This window comes from Rana temporaria, chromosome 1 (genome assembly GCF_905171775.1).
Source record: "Rana temporaria chromosome 1, aRanTem1.1, whole genome shotgun sequence".
Lineage (NCBI taxonomy): Eukaryota > Metazoa > Chordata > Amphibia > Anura > Ranidae > Rana > Rana temporaria.
In genome coordinates, this window is record NC_053489.1 from 531,278,224 (window position 1) to 531,295,541 (window position 17,318).

The 17,318-nt window shown below is 41.4% G+C and overlaps 1 protein-coding gene across 1 annotated transcript in view; it reads left to right on the top strand.

Moving 5' to 3' along the window:
• GUCY1B1 (guanylate cyclase 1 soluble subunit beta 1) overlaps positions 1-17,318 on the top strand; it is a 97,231-nt gene that overhangs the window by 54,901 nt on the left and 25,012 nt on the right. The window contains exons 8-9 of the mRNA XM_040332162.1: positions 8,993-9,126; positions 13,416-13,613. Coding sequence (XP_040188096.1) covers positions 8,993-9,126; positions 13,416-13,613 — 332 coding nt within the window. The remainder of the gene's footprint in view (positions 1-8,992; positions 9,127-13,415; positions 13,614-17,318) is intronic.

Sequence of the window (17,318 nt, forward strand, 5' to 3'; positions counted from 1 at the left end):
TGCCCCAAGTGCTAAAATAAAAATCAATAATGAATATTCACACTTGTTTAGGCTAGAAAGCGGGACAAGGCAGGGATGCCCTCTGTCTCCCCTTCTTTTTGCCCTGGCAATAGAGCCATTGGCAATTGTAATTAGAACTACACAGGGCATACAAGGGTTCCAGAGAAGGTCAGGAAAGTAAAAAAACTCAATTTATGCGGATGATATCCTGCTTTTCTTGCGGGACTCTACACCGTCTTTAAAAACAGCAGTGCAAACAGTGGAGGCATTTGGACGTTTTTCAGGCCTGGTGATAAACTGGGAAAAGTCTGTACTTTTGCCAGTGGACTCAGTAGGCAATGCTGTTGGTGCAGGAATCCCCCAATTGAAAATAGCTGAGAAAATGGATTCTGGGGGATAGTGGTAACACGAGACCCAGAACATTACATAAGTAATAACTTAGAGCCACTTTTAGCCAAGTTTAAACGTAAAGCTGATATTTGGGGACGACTTCCTCTTTCAGTGGCCGGACGAAGCAACCTCATTAAGATGATATGGATGCCACAATTACTGTATGTGCTCCACAACTCTCCTGTATGGATAAACAAAGCATGGTTTAAAAAAATAGAGACTCTTTTTAGGGAATTCATTTGAAAGAAGGGAAAGGCGAGGATTAGTCTCCAGATATTACAGCTACCAACAAATAAGGGAGGTTTGGCTGTTCCACACCCTCACAGCTATTTTTAAGCAGCGCAATTACAGCACTTGAAGGGGGGGGGTGTATTACAGAAGAAGGAGAGAGTGCCAGTGGGAAAATTATGTTAATGGAGTCCCCACATAATTCTATAATAGAAACCCTGGAGGCCGATTCCTTCCCTGCTAAGAATTCTACATTAAGGATGGTTTTAAGAATATGGCAAGCAGAAAAGTCAGCTTTGGGGTATAAGGGGTTAACGGAATACTCCCCACTCTGGGAAAACAAATACTTGCAGGAAATTTTAGCTATGGGAAAATTAAAAGAATGAGAAAAGTTAGGTATAACCAGATTGGCGCAAATATATGTAGGTAATACGTTAAAATCTTTTTCAGAACTAAGTGGAGAATATGCTTTTTCAAATTCCTTGTTCAATACGTACCTGCAGATTAGACATGCCCTTCAAGCCCAATTCAAGGTACACCCCGTGAGATGGCAAAGAATTCCCTACCTTCAAAGGTTAATTAAGTCAGGGACCTCTAAAGGTCTTATATCAGAATTATATTAGCAGATTAATGATGGGTCCATAGGGGGAGGGAGATTGGGAAAAAATAAACAAAAGTGGGAGGAGGATGTAGGCCCCATAACAAATGAACAATGGGAACAGATACTGGAGCTAGGGACATTGGTGTCACTCGCCCCATCACAAAGTTCACAGAGTTTATTATACCCCAAAGAAGTTATATATGTTTGGAAGGAAACCGGATGACAAATGACCTAGGTGTCAAAGTACAGGAGACCTTATACATATTATGTGGAAATGCCCAAAATTATACAGATACTGGGTTGAGATTTTATATATCATAAACACAACCTTTGGAGTTGCTCTGGAACCGGAGGCCAGGGTATGTCTACTGGGCTGTATAGAGGAGAGACATGAGCAAAGGGGCATGGAAGCACCGGTTATAAGGTGCTTGTTCCAGGCTAGAAAATTGATAGTGCAAAACTGGCAATCACAGAAAGCACCCACATCAGTGGAATGGGTTAATGTGATAAACACGACAATGTGGAAGGAAAAAGTAGTATTAACTAGGCGTGGAAACTTTAACAAATTTAAGACACTGTGGGAGCCTTGGTTGAGTAAAATGGGGTGTCCACCCTAGAGAGGGGAGAAGAAGTAAGATCGGAAGAGGGAGATTAGCAAGAGGAGGGGGAGAAGGCGTAGATAGAGAGAGAGAGAGAGCTGTACATTAAATATAAAGGGAATAAATACCTGGGGAAAGGAAAAAAAAGAAAAAGTTTACACTGCAGTAGAGATAAAGTTTATGTGTGTGGCACAAATAAGATGGTGGGGGGAAGAGGGGGGAGGCGGTGATATGGGTACAATGTGCACTTTAACATTTTTATGTAACATTTTTTTTTTTTTAGAAATGCATGTATTTCAAAGATTTTTTACATGGATGAAAATAATAAAGAATATATCAAATAAATAAAAAAATTCTACAATATTCAAATAACTGCTTAGTTAATAAAAGAGCTACTGTATAAGATTCATGACTGTGTTCTAAGCACCATAACCCCATAGCATCCAGATAAATCACATTGAACATTCAGATTCTACATACTGTAGAAAGATTTAAGGTGATGGAAAGAGTAATAATGATAAAATTGTTGATCTTTATTCAACCCCCCTCACGATCTCTATGGAGAATTTCCTGATTCATGTAACAAGTGTAGAGAGTTCTATACTCACTCAAACAGGCAGCCTGCCAAGTTTTATCACCACACTGCAGATAACTAAACAAAGTAACTTTTCTTTTTTAGGTCAAATGAATGAACTTCATCTGTAAATGAAGGAAGTTTAACCACTTAAAGACTAAGGGCCAGATCCACGTACCCTGGCGCATATTTCCGCCCGGCGTAGCGTATCTCTGATACACTACGCCGCCGTAACTTACAGCGTATTTTCTGTATCCTGAAAGAATTTGCGCCGTAAGTTACGGCGGCGTAGTGTAACTTTGGCGGCGTAAGGGCGCGCAATTCAAATGGATGTGATGGGGGCATGTTTTATGTTAATACGTCTTGACGTTTTTTTTTAACGGCGCATGCGCCGTGGGGGTATCCCAGTGGGCATGCTCGAAATTAACTCGCAACAAGCCAATGCTTACGACGTGAACGTCATTCTACGCAAAGCCCTATTCGCGAACGACTTACGCAAACGACGTAAAAAATTCAAAATTCGACGGGGGAACAACGGCCATACTTAACATAGGATACGCCTCATATAGAAGGGGTAACTATACGCCGAAAAAAGCCTTACGGAAACTACGTAAAAAAATGCACCGGCCGGACTACGTTCGTGGATCGCCGTATCTAGCTAATTTGCATATTCAACGCGGATCTGATGGCGTACTAAGACGTACGCCAGTCGGATCTAGCACAGCTTCAGGCAAATCTTGTTTTGTGGATACAAAACAAAGATACGCCGGAGCAAACTAGAAGTTACGCGGCGTATCTATAAATACGCCAGCGTAACTTCTTTGAGGATCTGGCCCTAAACCTTTTTCTGACAATTGTTTCTTACAAAGTTAAAATCAGTATTTTTTGCTAGAAAACTACTTGGAACCCCCAAACAATATTAATATTTTTTTAGCAGAGATCCTAGAGATTAAAATGGAAATTGGTGCAATATTTTATGTCACACTGTATTTGCGCTGCAGTCTTTCAAATGCAATTTTTTGGGGAAAAAATACACTTCAATGAATAAAAAAAAAACAGTAAAGTTAGCCCAATTTTTTTGTATAATGTGAAAGATGATGTTAGGCTGCGAGAATCGTGATCTTTATTCTGAACAAAAAAATTGTGATTCTCATTTTAGCCAGAATTGTGCCGCTCTTCTATGCACTTCATAGCAACCCTTTTTTAGGAGTTTAGAGCAGTCAGTACAGTGACTTGTTGATTTGGGTGCTCAGGGTTTCTACATTTTGCATATTAACCTCTTCCTTACCGGGCTATTGTAAAATGACGCTGGCAGGAACCCTCCCTCGATCCGGGTGGACGTCATATAACGTCCTTTCGTATCGGCAATCTAGGGCGCGTGCGAATGCCGGTGATCACGGCAGGAGTGTGGATCTGTGTGTGTAAACACACAGATCCACCTCCTGTCAGAGGTGAGGAGACCAATGCTGTGCTCCCAGTACAGAGGAACACACATCGGTCTCCTCCCCTTGTGAGTCCCCTCCCCCCTACAGTTAGAACACACTTTAGGGAACATAATAACCCCTTCAGTGCCCCCTAGTGTTAACCCCTTCCCTGCCAGTCACATTTACACAGTAATTAGTGCAGTTTTATAGCACTAATCGCTGTATAAATGTAAATGGTCCCAAAAATGTCACGGTCACAATAAAAATCCCAGATCGCCGCCATTACTAGTAAAAAAAAAAATGCTATAACTTTTGCGCAAACCAATCAATATACGCTTATTGCGATTTTTTTTACCAAAAATATGTAGAAGAATACGTATCGGTTTAAACTGAGGAAAACATTTTTTTTTTTTTTTAAATGGTGGTATTTATTAAATCAAAAATTAAAAAATATTGTGTTTTTTTTTTTATAATTGTCGCTCTTCTTTTGTTTATTGCGCAAAAAATAAAAAACGCAGAGATGATCAAATACCACCAAACGAAAGCCCTATTTGTGGGGGGAAAAACATAAGGATTTCATTTGGATACAGTGTTGCATGACCGCACAATTGTAATTCAAAGTGCAACAGCGCTGAAAACTAAAAATTGGTCTAGGCAAGAAGAGGGTGAAAATGCCCAGTATAGAAGGGGTTAATGTTTACTTTATTGAATAAACCTATAAGACAATAAACAGATATTATAAGGTATGCTTAAATCTTCTATTTTTTTTATATACTTAGACAAGTGTCCAATAAGCTCTGCATATACATAATTCTAGCACACAGCTTGATTCCAGTTCCACTATATTTTCAGTATATTTCCTTATAAGGCTATGTTTATCCACGGTTCATGTCTTAGAAGAAAAAGAAATGTAAAATACAATTTTAAAATATACAGTGAGATTTAATTTGTAATACATAGGATCATAGCAACTCATTATGCCAAGTAAAGACTGAAGTTGAATGTTTATACTTTGCATAGTGCCAAGCCAGCCTAATGAAGTGTCCCTTCCTTTTATTGTGATGGCTGTGCAATTCAGTGCTGGCTTTCCTTTAATATTAAGGGAAAGGATGTATAATTGGTCCTTTTATCTATAGAAAAACAGTTTGTCAGGGTATAGACACATGGTTTGTTTAGGCTCATTATACTTCTAATGTCAATGTCATCTTTCTATATTTAACTTTTTATTCTTTTTTTTTTTAATAGCATAGGCTCATAGTACATTTTTGACTGCAGTAACATTGAAGTTATTAAAGAAATTTGGGCAGGGTTCCAGAAAATACAAGGCTTGTTGTACCTATAAATAAACAGAGAAAGAGAACAAGGACAATAGACTTAAATTTTGAAAAAAAATGGAGTTAAACTAAGGTTACCTGTATATATTTTTAAAAGACCAGTTCACCCAAAATTAATATTTATTTTTTTGGTAGCTACTGAAAGGCAAAATGTTAGAGACTACAACCACCAGTTTCAGTTGTCTCGTGGGCCAGTTTTAGTTGTCTCTTGGGATCTTTTGGTTAGATCTTTGAGCTTGAGTTACTGGGTCTGCACATCTGCTGTTGCCATTATGAGGGATTGTCACACTCCCCACTAAATTAGAATTTATTGTATATTAAGTAAAATGCAACAAGAGATACTATAGTATAAGTACAGTATAACAACTCATTTATGCACACGACAATTGGCAACTTACAAGATAGTTTTGTGATATTGGGTATATACATGTAGAAGCCTCATTCATGGTCAGTTTCTGTGGATGGACTTTCGCAGAACAGGATGAGCTTCCTTGGGAGGGATTGTGTCACCTGTAGCTGTAATGCAAAGGAGACACCATCGGGGGCAGCAGACTAAGTGCAATAGTTGAATGAAAACCAAACTATAAATAGCAACTCACAGAAGTAAAAGGTTAACAGCCGTATAACATGTGGGTCTTCCACCTCATGTGGGTCCGATCGTCCAATAATCATCCAGATGTAGGAGAGCCAGGTTCAGCTGTCATTGTCGCCTGTGGCTGTGGATGGGAGCCCTGAACAGCACTGCAAGACCACAAGATGGCCGACAGTGAAGAGCACGTGGCTCAGGATGTGAAGTCATGTGTGTGGGACGTGGTGTTACATTTCAAGGTGGGCTGCCTCTTTCTCAAACCAACAGCCTTAGTTTTGAGGCAGCCCCGCCTTGAAAGGAATAACCACACCCACGCACATGACATCACTTCCTGAGCCACATGCTGTCCACTCTCGGCCATCGTGTGGTCTCCCAGTGCTCTCCAGGGCTCCCATCCACATCCATAGGCTCCAGTGACAGTTGAACCTCACTTGATCCTCCTACATCTGGATGATTGAGGCGGAAGACCCACATGTTATAAGGCTCTTAACCCTTCTGTGAGTTGCTATTTACATTCACCTATTGATACACTAAGTCTGCTGCCCCTGGTGGTGTCTCCTATGCATTACAGCTACAGGTGCTGAAATCCCTACAAAGGAAGCCCATCCTGTTCTGCGAAGGTCCATCCCCAAAAGCTGACCCTGAATTACTTTTCTACGTGTATATGCCCAATATTACTACATTGTCTTGTAAGTTGTCAATTGTTGTGTGCATACATGAGTTTTTATACTGGTACTATAGTATCTCTTGTTGAATTTTAATTAATATACAATAAATTCAAATTTAGCAAAGAGAGTGACAACCCTTCATAATGGCAACAACAGATGTGCAGACCCAGTAACTCAAGCTCAAGGATCTAACCAATTGATCCCAAGAAACAACTGAACCCGATGAATTTATTCTCTAATTTTGGGTGAACTGGCCCTTTAAAAAATGCATACAGCTAACACTACATTGTCTTGTAAGTTGCCAATTGTCATGTGAATAAATATGCTTTTATACTGCTACACTCTAGATCAGTGTTTCTCAACTCCAGTCCTCAAGGCGCCCCAACAGGTCATGTTTTCAGGTTTTTCTTTATTTTGCACAGGTGATTTGATCAGTTTCACTGCCTTAGTAATTACCACAGCTGTTCCATCTGAGGGAAATCCTGAAAACGTGACCTGTTGGGGCGCCTTGAGGACTGGAGTTGAGAAACACTGCTCTAGATGCACCCTCTGCTTTCCTTATCTATTACCATAAAGAATATTTGGTCTCTTGAGAGATGTGCACTACAGTGTTTTAGACACTCCACCACCTTACACACACCCCCAAGCCATCTCCCTCCTGTGTGACGGTTACATACACTTCTGCACCATATCTCTCCACATACACAATACTATATATATTAGATTACCAGCATATCTCTGTATGTTAGGTTACTTCTACATTCACTTTTGGTTAGATTTCTTGTACATTCTGATTAGATTAGATCAGCCTTTTTCAACCAGAGTGCCTTCATGTGTCTTCAGGGGTGCCTTAGCAAAATACCTACAAATTGCCCAAAAACTGTATACAAGCCAGAGGGTGTATTATACCTACCTATTAGTTAAACAAAGCCACCGGTTTCCATTGTGCATCATTACAACCTTCTTGTCACCAGTGTCCTAACAACCAATGATGTAATCTGTTAATACGGTGGACGTCGGGCACCTGTCCCTCCTCTTTAGCACTAGGGTCACATTAGCTGAGTGAGGGAGAGAAACCAAGGGAGAAGAGAAACATTGGAATACTAGTCAGTACCAGAGTGCAAAGGTGTATTTGCTTTAGAGAAATAAATCACTGCTAATGTTGGGTGTCCTATGCATGTGGCTGTTGCTACATTATGCAAAACTATAAAAAAAATAGAATGGGGTGCCTCATGATTGTGTGGAATTTAAAGGGTGCCTTGACTGAAAAAAGGTTGAGAAACACTGCATTATATTACCAGTACCTCATTAGGCCACTAGGATGTTCTCTCTAGGTTACATTACTGGTACATTTTCCATAGGTTAGATATCTAGTACATTCCTGTTTAGTTAGGTTGTCAGTACATTCTCCTTAGGTTAGGTTACCATTAAATTCTCCTTAGTTTATATTTCCAGTACACTGTACTGGAAAACTAACCTAAGAAGGCTAGTTTTTCAGTACAGTCTCCTTAGGTTAGATTGCTGGTACCTTCTTCTTAGGTAAGGCCCAGGAAACATTTTCCTTAACCCCCCTGGCGGTATTCCCGAGTCTGACTCGGGGTTACATTTTTGTGCTGCGATCGGTAACCCCGAGTCAGAATGTTTACTTACCTTGTCCCTGGATCCAGCGATGCCACCGCGCTGTGTGAGCGAGCGGGTGTTTGCTCGATTCACACACTGCCTCTGTGTGCCGTCGATCTCCGTTCCCTGCGACGTTACGACGCACGGGGACGGAGAACGGCGCCAAATTCAAAAAGGTAAACAAACACCTTACATACAGTATACTTTAATCTTACAGATTACAGTACTGTATGTAAAAAATACACACACCCCTTGTCCCTAGTGGTCTGCCCAGTGCCCTACATGTTCTTTTATATAATAAAAACTGTTCTTTCTGCCTGCAAACTGTAGATTGTCCATAGCAACCAAAAGTGTCCCTTTATGTCAAAAATGGTTTTAGAGCAGCGATAATCAATTATAATCACTTGCAGAATTGTGCAATAGCGATTTGTGGGGAAATTTGTCATAAAAAAATAAAAGTAATGACAACGACAATTCTGCAACTGAGCAAATTTCAGTGATTTTGAGTTGATTACATTATTGAATAATTTTTATTATAATTATATTATTATTTGTTATAATTATTTATAATTATTTATTATATTATAATTTATAATTTTGTTTTAAAAAAAAATTCATACCGGGATGTCTACTAGACTCTTGTTTGGTCAGATTTAAGTGAATTATTCCTAAGAATTACAGGCCTACAGTATAAAACGCCAAATTTCCTTGCAAATAATGGTACCGCTTTCAGCACCTAAAATCTGAAATAATCATACCGCTAGGGAGGTTAAGCAAGTGCAATACATTCTCCTTAGTTTCGGTTTCTGGTACATTCTTTTTAGGTTCAGTCGCCAGTACATTCCTCAAAAGATAGTTTGCCGGTATACTCTCCATAACCTGGAAAGTTCTAAAATGAAGTGAAAAATGTGCAGAAAAGTGACTATGTATTCTAATATAATGCATATCATAATATTTTATTTAAGGAAGGCTTACTTGATGTGGAAAAGTCAGAGACAGAAGATGAACTGACTGTCAATGAAATTAGTTGTCTTCGGCTGAAAGGACAGATGATCTACTTGCCTGAAGCCGACAACATTCTCTTCCTCTGCTCTCCAAGGTAAGCTGTCATGTTTGTCAAATATCTCTGAACAAACTTTAGCGCAGCTTTATAAAACAAAATTAAAAGAGCCAGCTATATTTTATACGTAATAAATCATTAGTTTTACTAGGGATTCGGACACTCCAAATTTATATTTAGTCTTACCACCCATAACAGATTGTATTATTCTAAGGAGACTTTTTTTTAGAAATAAATGTATTGGTACATTATATTGTACACTATGGGCCAGATTCTGAAAGAATTACGTTGCTCCACCGCAGCGTAACGTATCTGATTTACGTTACACCGCCGCGGGTTTACAGCGTAAGTGCCTGATTCACAAAGCTCTTACCTGTAAACTTGCGGCGGTGTAGCGTAAATCCGCTCGGCGCAAGCCCGCCTAATACAAATGGGGCGGGCACCATTTAAATTAGGCGCGTTCCCGCGCCAAACGTACTGCGCATGCTCCGTCGGGAAAATTACCCGACGTGCATTGCGCTAAATGACGTCGTACGGACGTCATTTGTTTAGACGTTAACGTAAATGGCGTCCAGCGCCATTCACGGACGACTTACGCAAACGACGTGATTTTTTAAATTTCGATGCGGGAACGACGGCAATACTTAACATGGCTTAGAACAACTAGGGCTCAGCCCTAATTTTACGACGCGTATCTCGACGGAAACAACGTAAAGTTAGAGCGACGGGTAACGCGGATGTTCGTGGATCGCCGTAACTAGTCATTTGCATATTCTACGCCGACCGCAATGGCCTCGCCACCTAGTGGCTGGCATAGAATTGCATCTTTAAGATCCGACAGTGTAAGTCAATTACACCTGTCGGATCTTAGGGCTAGCTATGCGTAACTGATTCTATGAATCAGCCGCATAGTTAGGACGGGCGGATCACAGAGATACGACGGCGTATCAGGAGATACGACGGCGTATCAGGAGATACGCCGTCATATCTCTTTTGTGAATCTGGCCCTATGTTTTTTTACATTGTGTCCATTAGTGAAGGACCACGATCTGAGCAACCAGTACTGGAGTCTTGAGTGAGCTGTTTTCTGATTGATATTTATATATTGCATAAGAAGCAGTACCTTTTGATATCTGATCACAGTGGAGTTGATAAGATTCCTAAAAAAAAGAAACAATCACAAATGGGAGCCAAGATCATAAGGTGAAAGAGCCTTGACCATAAAAACCAGCCAAAGTATTTCAGGGGCCACAACACACCGCCACAATTTAATAAATAAATAGAGAAATAAAAAAAATCATGTCACAAACCATAAAACCACTAAAATCAATAAAACGGTGATGAACCCCCAGTATCCATGAACAGTGATGAATATTTATTTTAGAGTTGTGGTTGTGCCATTCTATAACCAAGGCCTGTCTAAATTATTATTATTATTATTATACATGTTTTATATAGCGCCAACAGTTTGCGCAGCACTTAACAAAATAAAGGCAGACATTACAGTTGCATTACAATTTAGTACAAGAGGAATCAGAGAGCCCTGCTCATTAGAGATTACAATCTAAAAAGGGAGGATCAATTGATACAAAAGGTAATACTGTAGCTGTGGGGGGTGAGCTGATGGAGGAAGTAAAACAGTGTTAGTTAGAAGCAGGATAGGCTTCTTTAAAGAGAAGAGTTTTCAGGAATCGTCTAAATATGGATAGATTAGGGGACAGTCGGACAGATTGGGGTAGGGAGTTCCAAAGAATAGGAGAAGCTCTGGAGAAATCCTGGAGGCGAGCATGAGAGGAGGTGACAAGGGAGCTAGAGAGCAGGAGGTCTTGGGAGGACCGAAAAGAACGGCTTGGTTGGTATTTTGGGACTAGGTTAGTGAGTGGGGGTTGAGTTGTGGATGGCTGTGTAAATTATTGTTAGTACTTTGAATTTTATTTTTTGGGTGAATGGGAGCCAGTGGAGGGATTGGCAGAGAGGGGTGGAGGACACTGAATGGTTGGTAAGGTGGGTGAGTCTTGTAGCGCATTCATGATGGACTGAAGGGGGGATAGTCTATGTAAAGGTAATCCAATGAGGAGGGAGTTGCAGTAGTCTAGGCGAGAGATGACCAGGGAGTGAATTAGAAGCTTGGTGGTGTCATTAGTTAAAAAGGGGCGTGTTCTGGAAATGTTGGGGAGGCTAAGGCGGCATGATTTGGACAGGGATTAGATGTGGGCCTGAAAGGACAGTTCAGAGTCTAAGGTTACCCCTAGCACCCTGGCACGTGGGACGGACTAATAGATGTGCCATTGATCTTGAAACCAACCAACTATGCTTATATATTGGCTTACCGAATGGTAATATAAATATAGAATTTCGAAAAAACAGTGTAATTTTTTGGATAGGAAGGTGTTTACTGATCCCTCGCGGAGCCCCTGTCAAAATTTACAAGCTGCATGCATTATGTATTATTATGAATACACATTTGTTGACCTGGCTGGTATTCTAAATAATACTTTACTTCAGCACTTTCTGAGTCACCAACCAGAAACAAATATCAGTATAACAGGTATGTATGTGTGTGTATATATATATATATATATATATATATATATATATATATATATATATATATATATATCAATTATTAGGTATCGTAAAGTAAGTAGTAATTTTCTGCACAAACTATTGGTGTAAAAACATTTAAGTGGGAGTGGCAGCATTTTCAGAAAGAAGCGTCGGTAATGGCAGCCATTATTTTCACAGGAAAGGTTTCTTGAGAATGTAATGCAATGTAGGTGTCCAGCCTTATAATATTGCTATACTTCAACGAGGACAATAAATATAAAAATCTGCTAGGCAATAAATATTGTTTGCAATATATACGTTTTTTCATTTCTTTCTTGTTAACAGATTTATATTAAAAGAGGCATATGTAGGCTATTGTTACTGACCACCTTCCAAAAAACTCCACCTTCCTAGCTGACATGGTGATTCTCTAGTTTTTACATTTAAATAGTCCCTTAAGCCTCGTACACATGACCGAGAAACTCGACGGGCGAAACACATCGTTTTCCTCGTCGAGTTCCTTGTTAGGCTGTCGAGGAACTCGACAAGCCAATTTTCTCCATTGCCGTCAAGGAAATGGAGAACATGCTCTCTTTTTGGCTCGTCGAGTTTCTCGACAGTTTCCTCAACAAAAATGTACACACTACCGGTTTCCTCTGCAAAAAAATATCTCCCAGCAAGTTTCTTGCTGGTTTTTGCTGAGAAACTCGGTTGTGTGTACGAGGCTGAATGGAGAAAATTGGCTTGTCGAGTTCCTCGACAGCCTGACAAGGAACTCGACCAGGAAAACGATGTGTTTCGCCCGTCGAGTTCCTCGGTCGTGTGTACGAGGCTTAAGCAAAGGCTTAAGCAGACCAGTTAGGCAGATCAGAAGTTCTGACTTCACTTGCTGCATATTTATGACCATGTGAGGTGGCCCCAGGTCCAAGAACATCCAGAGACCTGTTTGTCAGTTTAGTTTATATTCATAGCACCTACAGATCCACAAAACACACCATTCGCCAAGTATTGACATACACAGCTGCATGGTCCATAGCTGACCTTCTTACTCCTGCCCCTGCACCCTCCTATTGGCCACTGAGGTCACCCATCTCACTTGACAGGCACAATGAAGGTGAAGGGAGGGGGTGACAGTTATGAACCAAAAAACTGTGTGGTCAGTAAATCTATTTAGTCTGTGTGGCTTTGGAGAATCCTAAGTACTCTAAAGATAAATTAAGCCATAACTGAGGTCCCCTTACAAGGTAAGGTGAGTCTGTTGGATCACTTTTAAACATGATAGCTTGTAAGGAAAGGGGAGTACCATTTAGACATGACAGCTTCAGATCATAAAATTACCATTTGTGCCACGTACTACATTGTGAATAGTGAAATTAATATAATTTAAGAACTATAAAAATGTAATAATATACATAATCATGTATAAAATTTACTTGAACAAAAATAAATTTGATAAAGTCCCCAAAAAGTATTTTGTTGTGTTCTTTTTGGTTAAACACACCAACAAACAACCACTGTGTAATAATGTAAGATTCCACCACCTTGAAGCAAAGAATGGCCAATATATCTTGATAAGCATGAAATACTTGATTTCCCTTGCAGGTTCTTGTGAGTCAGCAGTGAAATGTAGCAAATACAAGAAAACTGAGGTTTTTTTTTTTAAATGTATTGACAATTTTTTTTCTAAAAATTATGTTTTTATATTTTAAAGTATATTTCACACAGAGCCACGATTTTTTTTCAGAAATTTTGTTAATCATTAATACATTCATTATTTACAGTGTAATGAACTTGGATGACTTGACCAGAAGAGGTCTATATCTCAGTGACATCCCTCTCCATGATGCCACCCGTGACCTGGTACTGCTTGGGGAGCAGTTCAGGGAGGAATATAAACTGACTCAAGAACTTGAAATTTTGACTGATCGGCTGCAGCACACCTTAAGAGCTTTAGAAGATGAGAAGAAAAAGACTGATACGTGAGAAATGTTTCACCATTTTATGGTTATGTCAATGATAAATACTTAGTGCCAACAACCAGGGCCACTGATAAGTACTGGGCCCCGGTCAGCAGGGGGGCCCGGACAATCAGAAAATAAAAGAATGCAGAATAAAAAATAAAAAAAGTCCTTCTCCAGCCAGCACCCCCCAACCTCCACTCCCCTCTGCTCTGACTTATCTGAGGGTTTTTCTTCTTTCTGAGTACCATCATATTGATGTTCTTGTGGGTGTGTGGGAGGGACTATTTTTTCTATTTCGGGTGCATGTCACTTACATGCCGCTCCGCATGCTGGCTCAAGTCCCAGTCTGCATATTCCCTTCCCTAGCGGAGCGATTTATCTCCCTCCACTCATGGCAGTGGCATGACTGTGACATATACTGGACACAGAAGTCACCATTGCGGCTGGGCTCCATGCTGCAGGGGGTCCTTGAGCCCCCCCATGTCTGAAACGTTAGAGAGGTGGCTGCCAGATACTCAGCTGGGGTGTAAATCGTCAGTGCAGGAGCTCGATCTCACTGTTTACACTGAAAGTGAAAGCAAAGGGAGAGATGTCTTGCAGTGTGTGCTGTGCTCTCTGCCTCCCCCTACAGTGCAGTAACCAGCATGGAGAGTGAAGGTACAGTGCTGCTGTTATATATGTTTGTATGCATGTATGTGTTAAAAATCAGGAGGCAGAGAAGAAGAGGCATATAACAGACTATAGTAGATGGTAAATTCTCACAGTATCCCTCAGGAGAGGAGACCATAGACCCTTCAAATGCACAGATTTTGGATATACTGTACATTAAAAGTGAGGGGCCTATTGTGTTAAGAAAGCATGGCCAGAAATCTATAATTTTTGTCCCCCTGTTCCCCAAAAAAAAGTTGCCTGCTGCTATGTAAATCTAGCTTCATGCCATGTGCCATGTGTAACTGCAGGTCTCCCCCTTAGCAGACAGCTACTGTTTAAGAGGCTTGTCTGTGTGTGTGTGCATGTTTGTGTGTATTTATATGTGTATGTATATGTGTGTGTATGTGCGTACATGTGTTTACATGCGTGTGTGTATACACACGTTACTTTTAAACCTGACTCCCCTTTTCTGTACGATCAGAACTGATTTTTTAGAGCGGGTTCATAAAACCAACAAGAAAATACCATTCCTCTGAAAAGCAATCCAGGCTCAGATTGCTTTTCAGAGGCAGTTGACAGGCAGTGAAGAGGCAATAAATTTCCCCATGACTGGTAAAATGTTGAGAAATACCGATCTCCCCAATTTCCTCCCGCAGCCGCTGAAAGCCTGTAAGGGACAAGGGGTGGGGCTGAAGGAGGGACCAGGGGCGGGACTAGGGGAGGGGCTGAAGGGGGCCTTGTCAGGTAGGCTGTACAGGGCCCGATTATTTCTATCAGCGGCCCTGCCAACAACCTCCTTCTGGCCATTTCATACTGGACGTTTTAAGTGCACATATATCTCCACAAATATTAGTATATTCAAAATCCCCATATGTTTATTGACATTCTGCAGCATATAGTCTGTACCAGGGGCGGACTGACAACACTCAGGGCCCCCGGACCAAATAAAGCAAGGGCTCCCTGTCTGGCCCCTACATTTTGCACAAATTAATAAAAGCAAATACAGTACAGTGTTATAAGTCAAATATATATGTATATGTTCTTCTACAGAACTGTCTGCGTTGTCAGACTGACCAATAAGCCTCTCCCCGGATCACCCTAATATAATGGAGAGAATCTGATTGGCTGGACAGCTTGTGTCCCTCTCAGGGGTCACATGGTGTGACTACAGATAGGAAGGATCATGCTGGCTATGTCTGCAAACATCTGATCAGCTTGGGCTTTTTAACTTGGATGAAGGCAGCGATGGCAGGGTCAAAGGAGAGGAATGTGAATTGGAAGTGATGATTTTTGTGCCTGGCTGCTTGTGTCTAACAATCTACATAATGTGTAAAGTGAGAGCAGCAACATACAGTAAGTGCTGAATTTCCATCACAACATCTCCACATACATGAGACTGGATGGCAGAGGCAATATGAAATGAAGAGGAATGAACCCCAGGCCCCTCTATGCTGGCGATCTCCTATCTGGATCGAAGGAGAGAAGCACCAAGTTCACAACTTTTGGAGACACAACAGACCGAGGGAAGCATGGCTATAGTTGAGGCCACTGATTGGAGGAGACGCGGCGGAGGAGATCCAGTCCCCAGCACTTGACAGAGATCAGAGGAGGCACAGCTCTAAAATGTTCCCTGACCTCCGATGATCTGTGTGATGGCACGGTCGAAGAATATTTTAAAACACTGGCAGGCCCCCTTTCCACGGCCGGGCCCTCGGACCATGGCTGTTTTCACCGTCCGGTCAGTCCGCCCCTGGTCTATGCCAATCAGTATGAAGGTTTATTCAATTATTCCAACATTAGCTTGTATGTAGTATGATCCCTCCTTATGGCTCTGCAATGAGTTATACCCCCCACTGCACACATACTGTCTAATGTTCACCAGAGCTTTACAGGTTGCCACTGGAGTCCTCTTCCACTCCTACATGACGACATCACGGAGCAGGTGAATTTTGGAGACCTTGTACTCCTCCACCTTCCATTTGAGGATGCCCCACAGATGCTCAATAGGGTTTTGGTCTGGAGACATGCTTGGCCAGTGCATCACCTTTACCCTCAGATTCTTTAGCAAGGCAGTGGTCGTCTTGGAGGTGTGTTTGGGGTCGTTATGTTGGAATACTGCCCTACGGCCCAGTCTCCGAAGGGAGGGGATCATGCTCTGCTTCAGTATGTCACAGTACATGTTGGCATTCATAGTTTCCTCAATAAACTGCAGCTCCCCAGTGCTGGCAGCACTCATGCAGCCCCAGACTATGACACTCCCACCACCATGCTTCACTCTAGGCAAGACACACTTGTCTTTGTACTCCTCACCTGGTTTCCGCCACACATGCTTGACACCATCGGAACCAAATAAGTTTATCTTGGTGTCATCAGACCACAGGACATGGTTCCAGTAATCCATGTCCTTAGTCTGATTGTCTGTTTGCGGGCTTTCTTGTGCATCATCTTTAGGAGAGGCTTCCTTCTGAGACAACAGCCATGCAGACCAATTTCATGCAGTGTGCGGCGTATGGTCTAAGCACTGACAGGCTGACCCCTTCAACCTCTGCAGCAATGCTAGCAGCACTCATACGTCTATTTCCCAAAGACAACCTCTGCATATGACGCTGAGCACGTGCACTCAACTTCTTTGGTCGACCATGGCGAGGACTGTCCTGAGTGGAGCCTGTCCTGTTAAACCGCTGTATGGTCTTGTCCACCGTTCTGCAGCTCAGTTTCAGGGTCCTGGCGATCTTCTTATAGCCTAGGCCAACTTTATGTAGAGCAACAATTCTTTTTTTCAGATCCGCAGAGAGTTCTTTGCCATGAGGTGCCATGTTAAGCTCCCAGTGACCAGTATGAGAGAGTGAGAGCGATAACACCAAATTTAACACACCTGCTCCCCATTCACACCTGAGGGAAAATGGCTAATTGTACCCAATTTGGACATTTTCACTTAGGGGTGTACTCACTTTTGTTGCCAGTGGTTTAGACATTATTGGCTGTGTGTTAAATTATTTTAATGGGACAGCAATGTTACACTGTTATACAAGCTGTACACTCACTACTTTACATTGTAGCAAAGTGTCATTT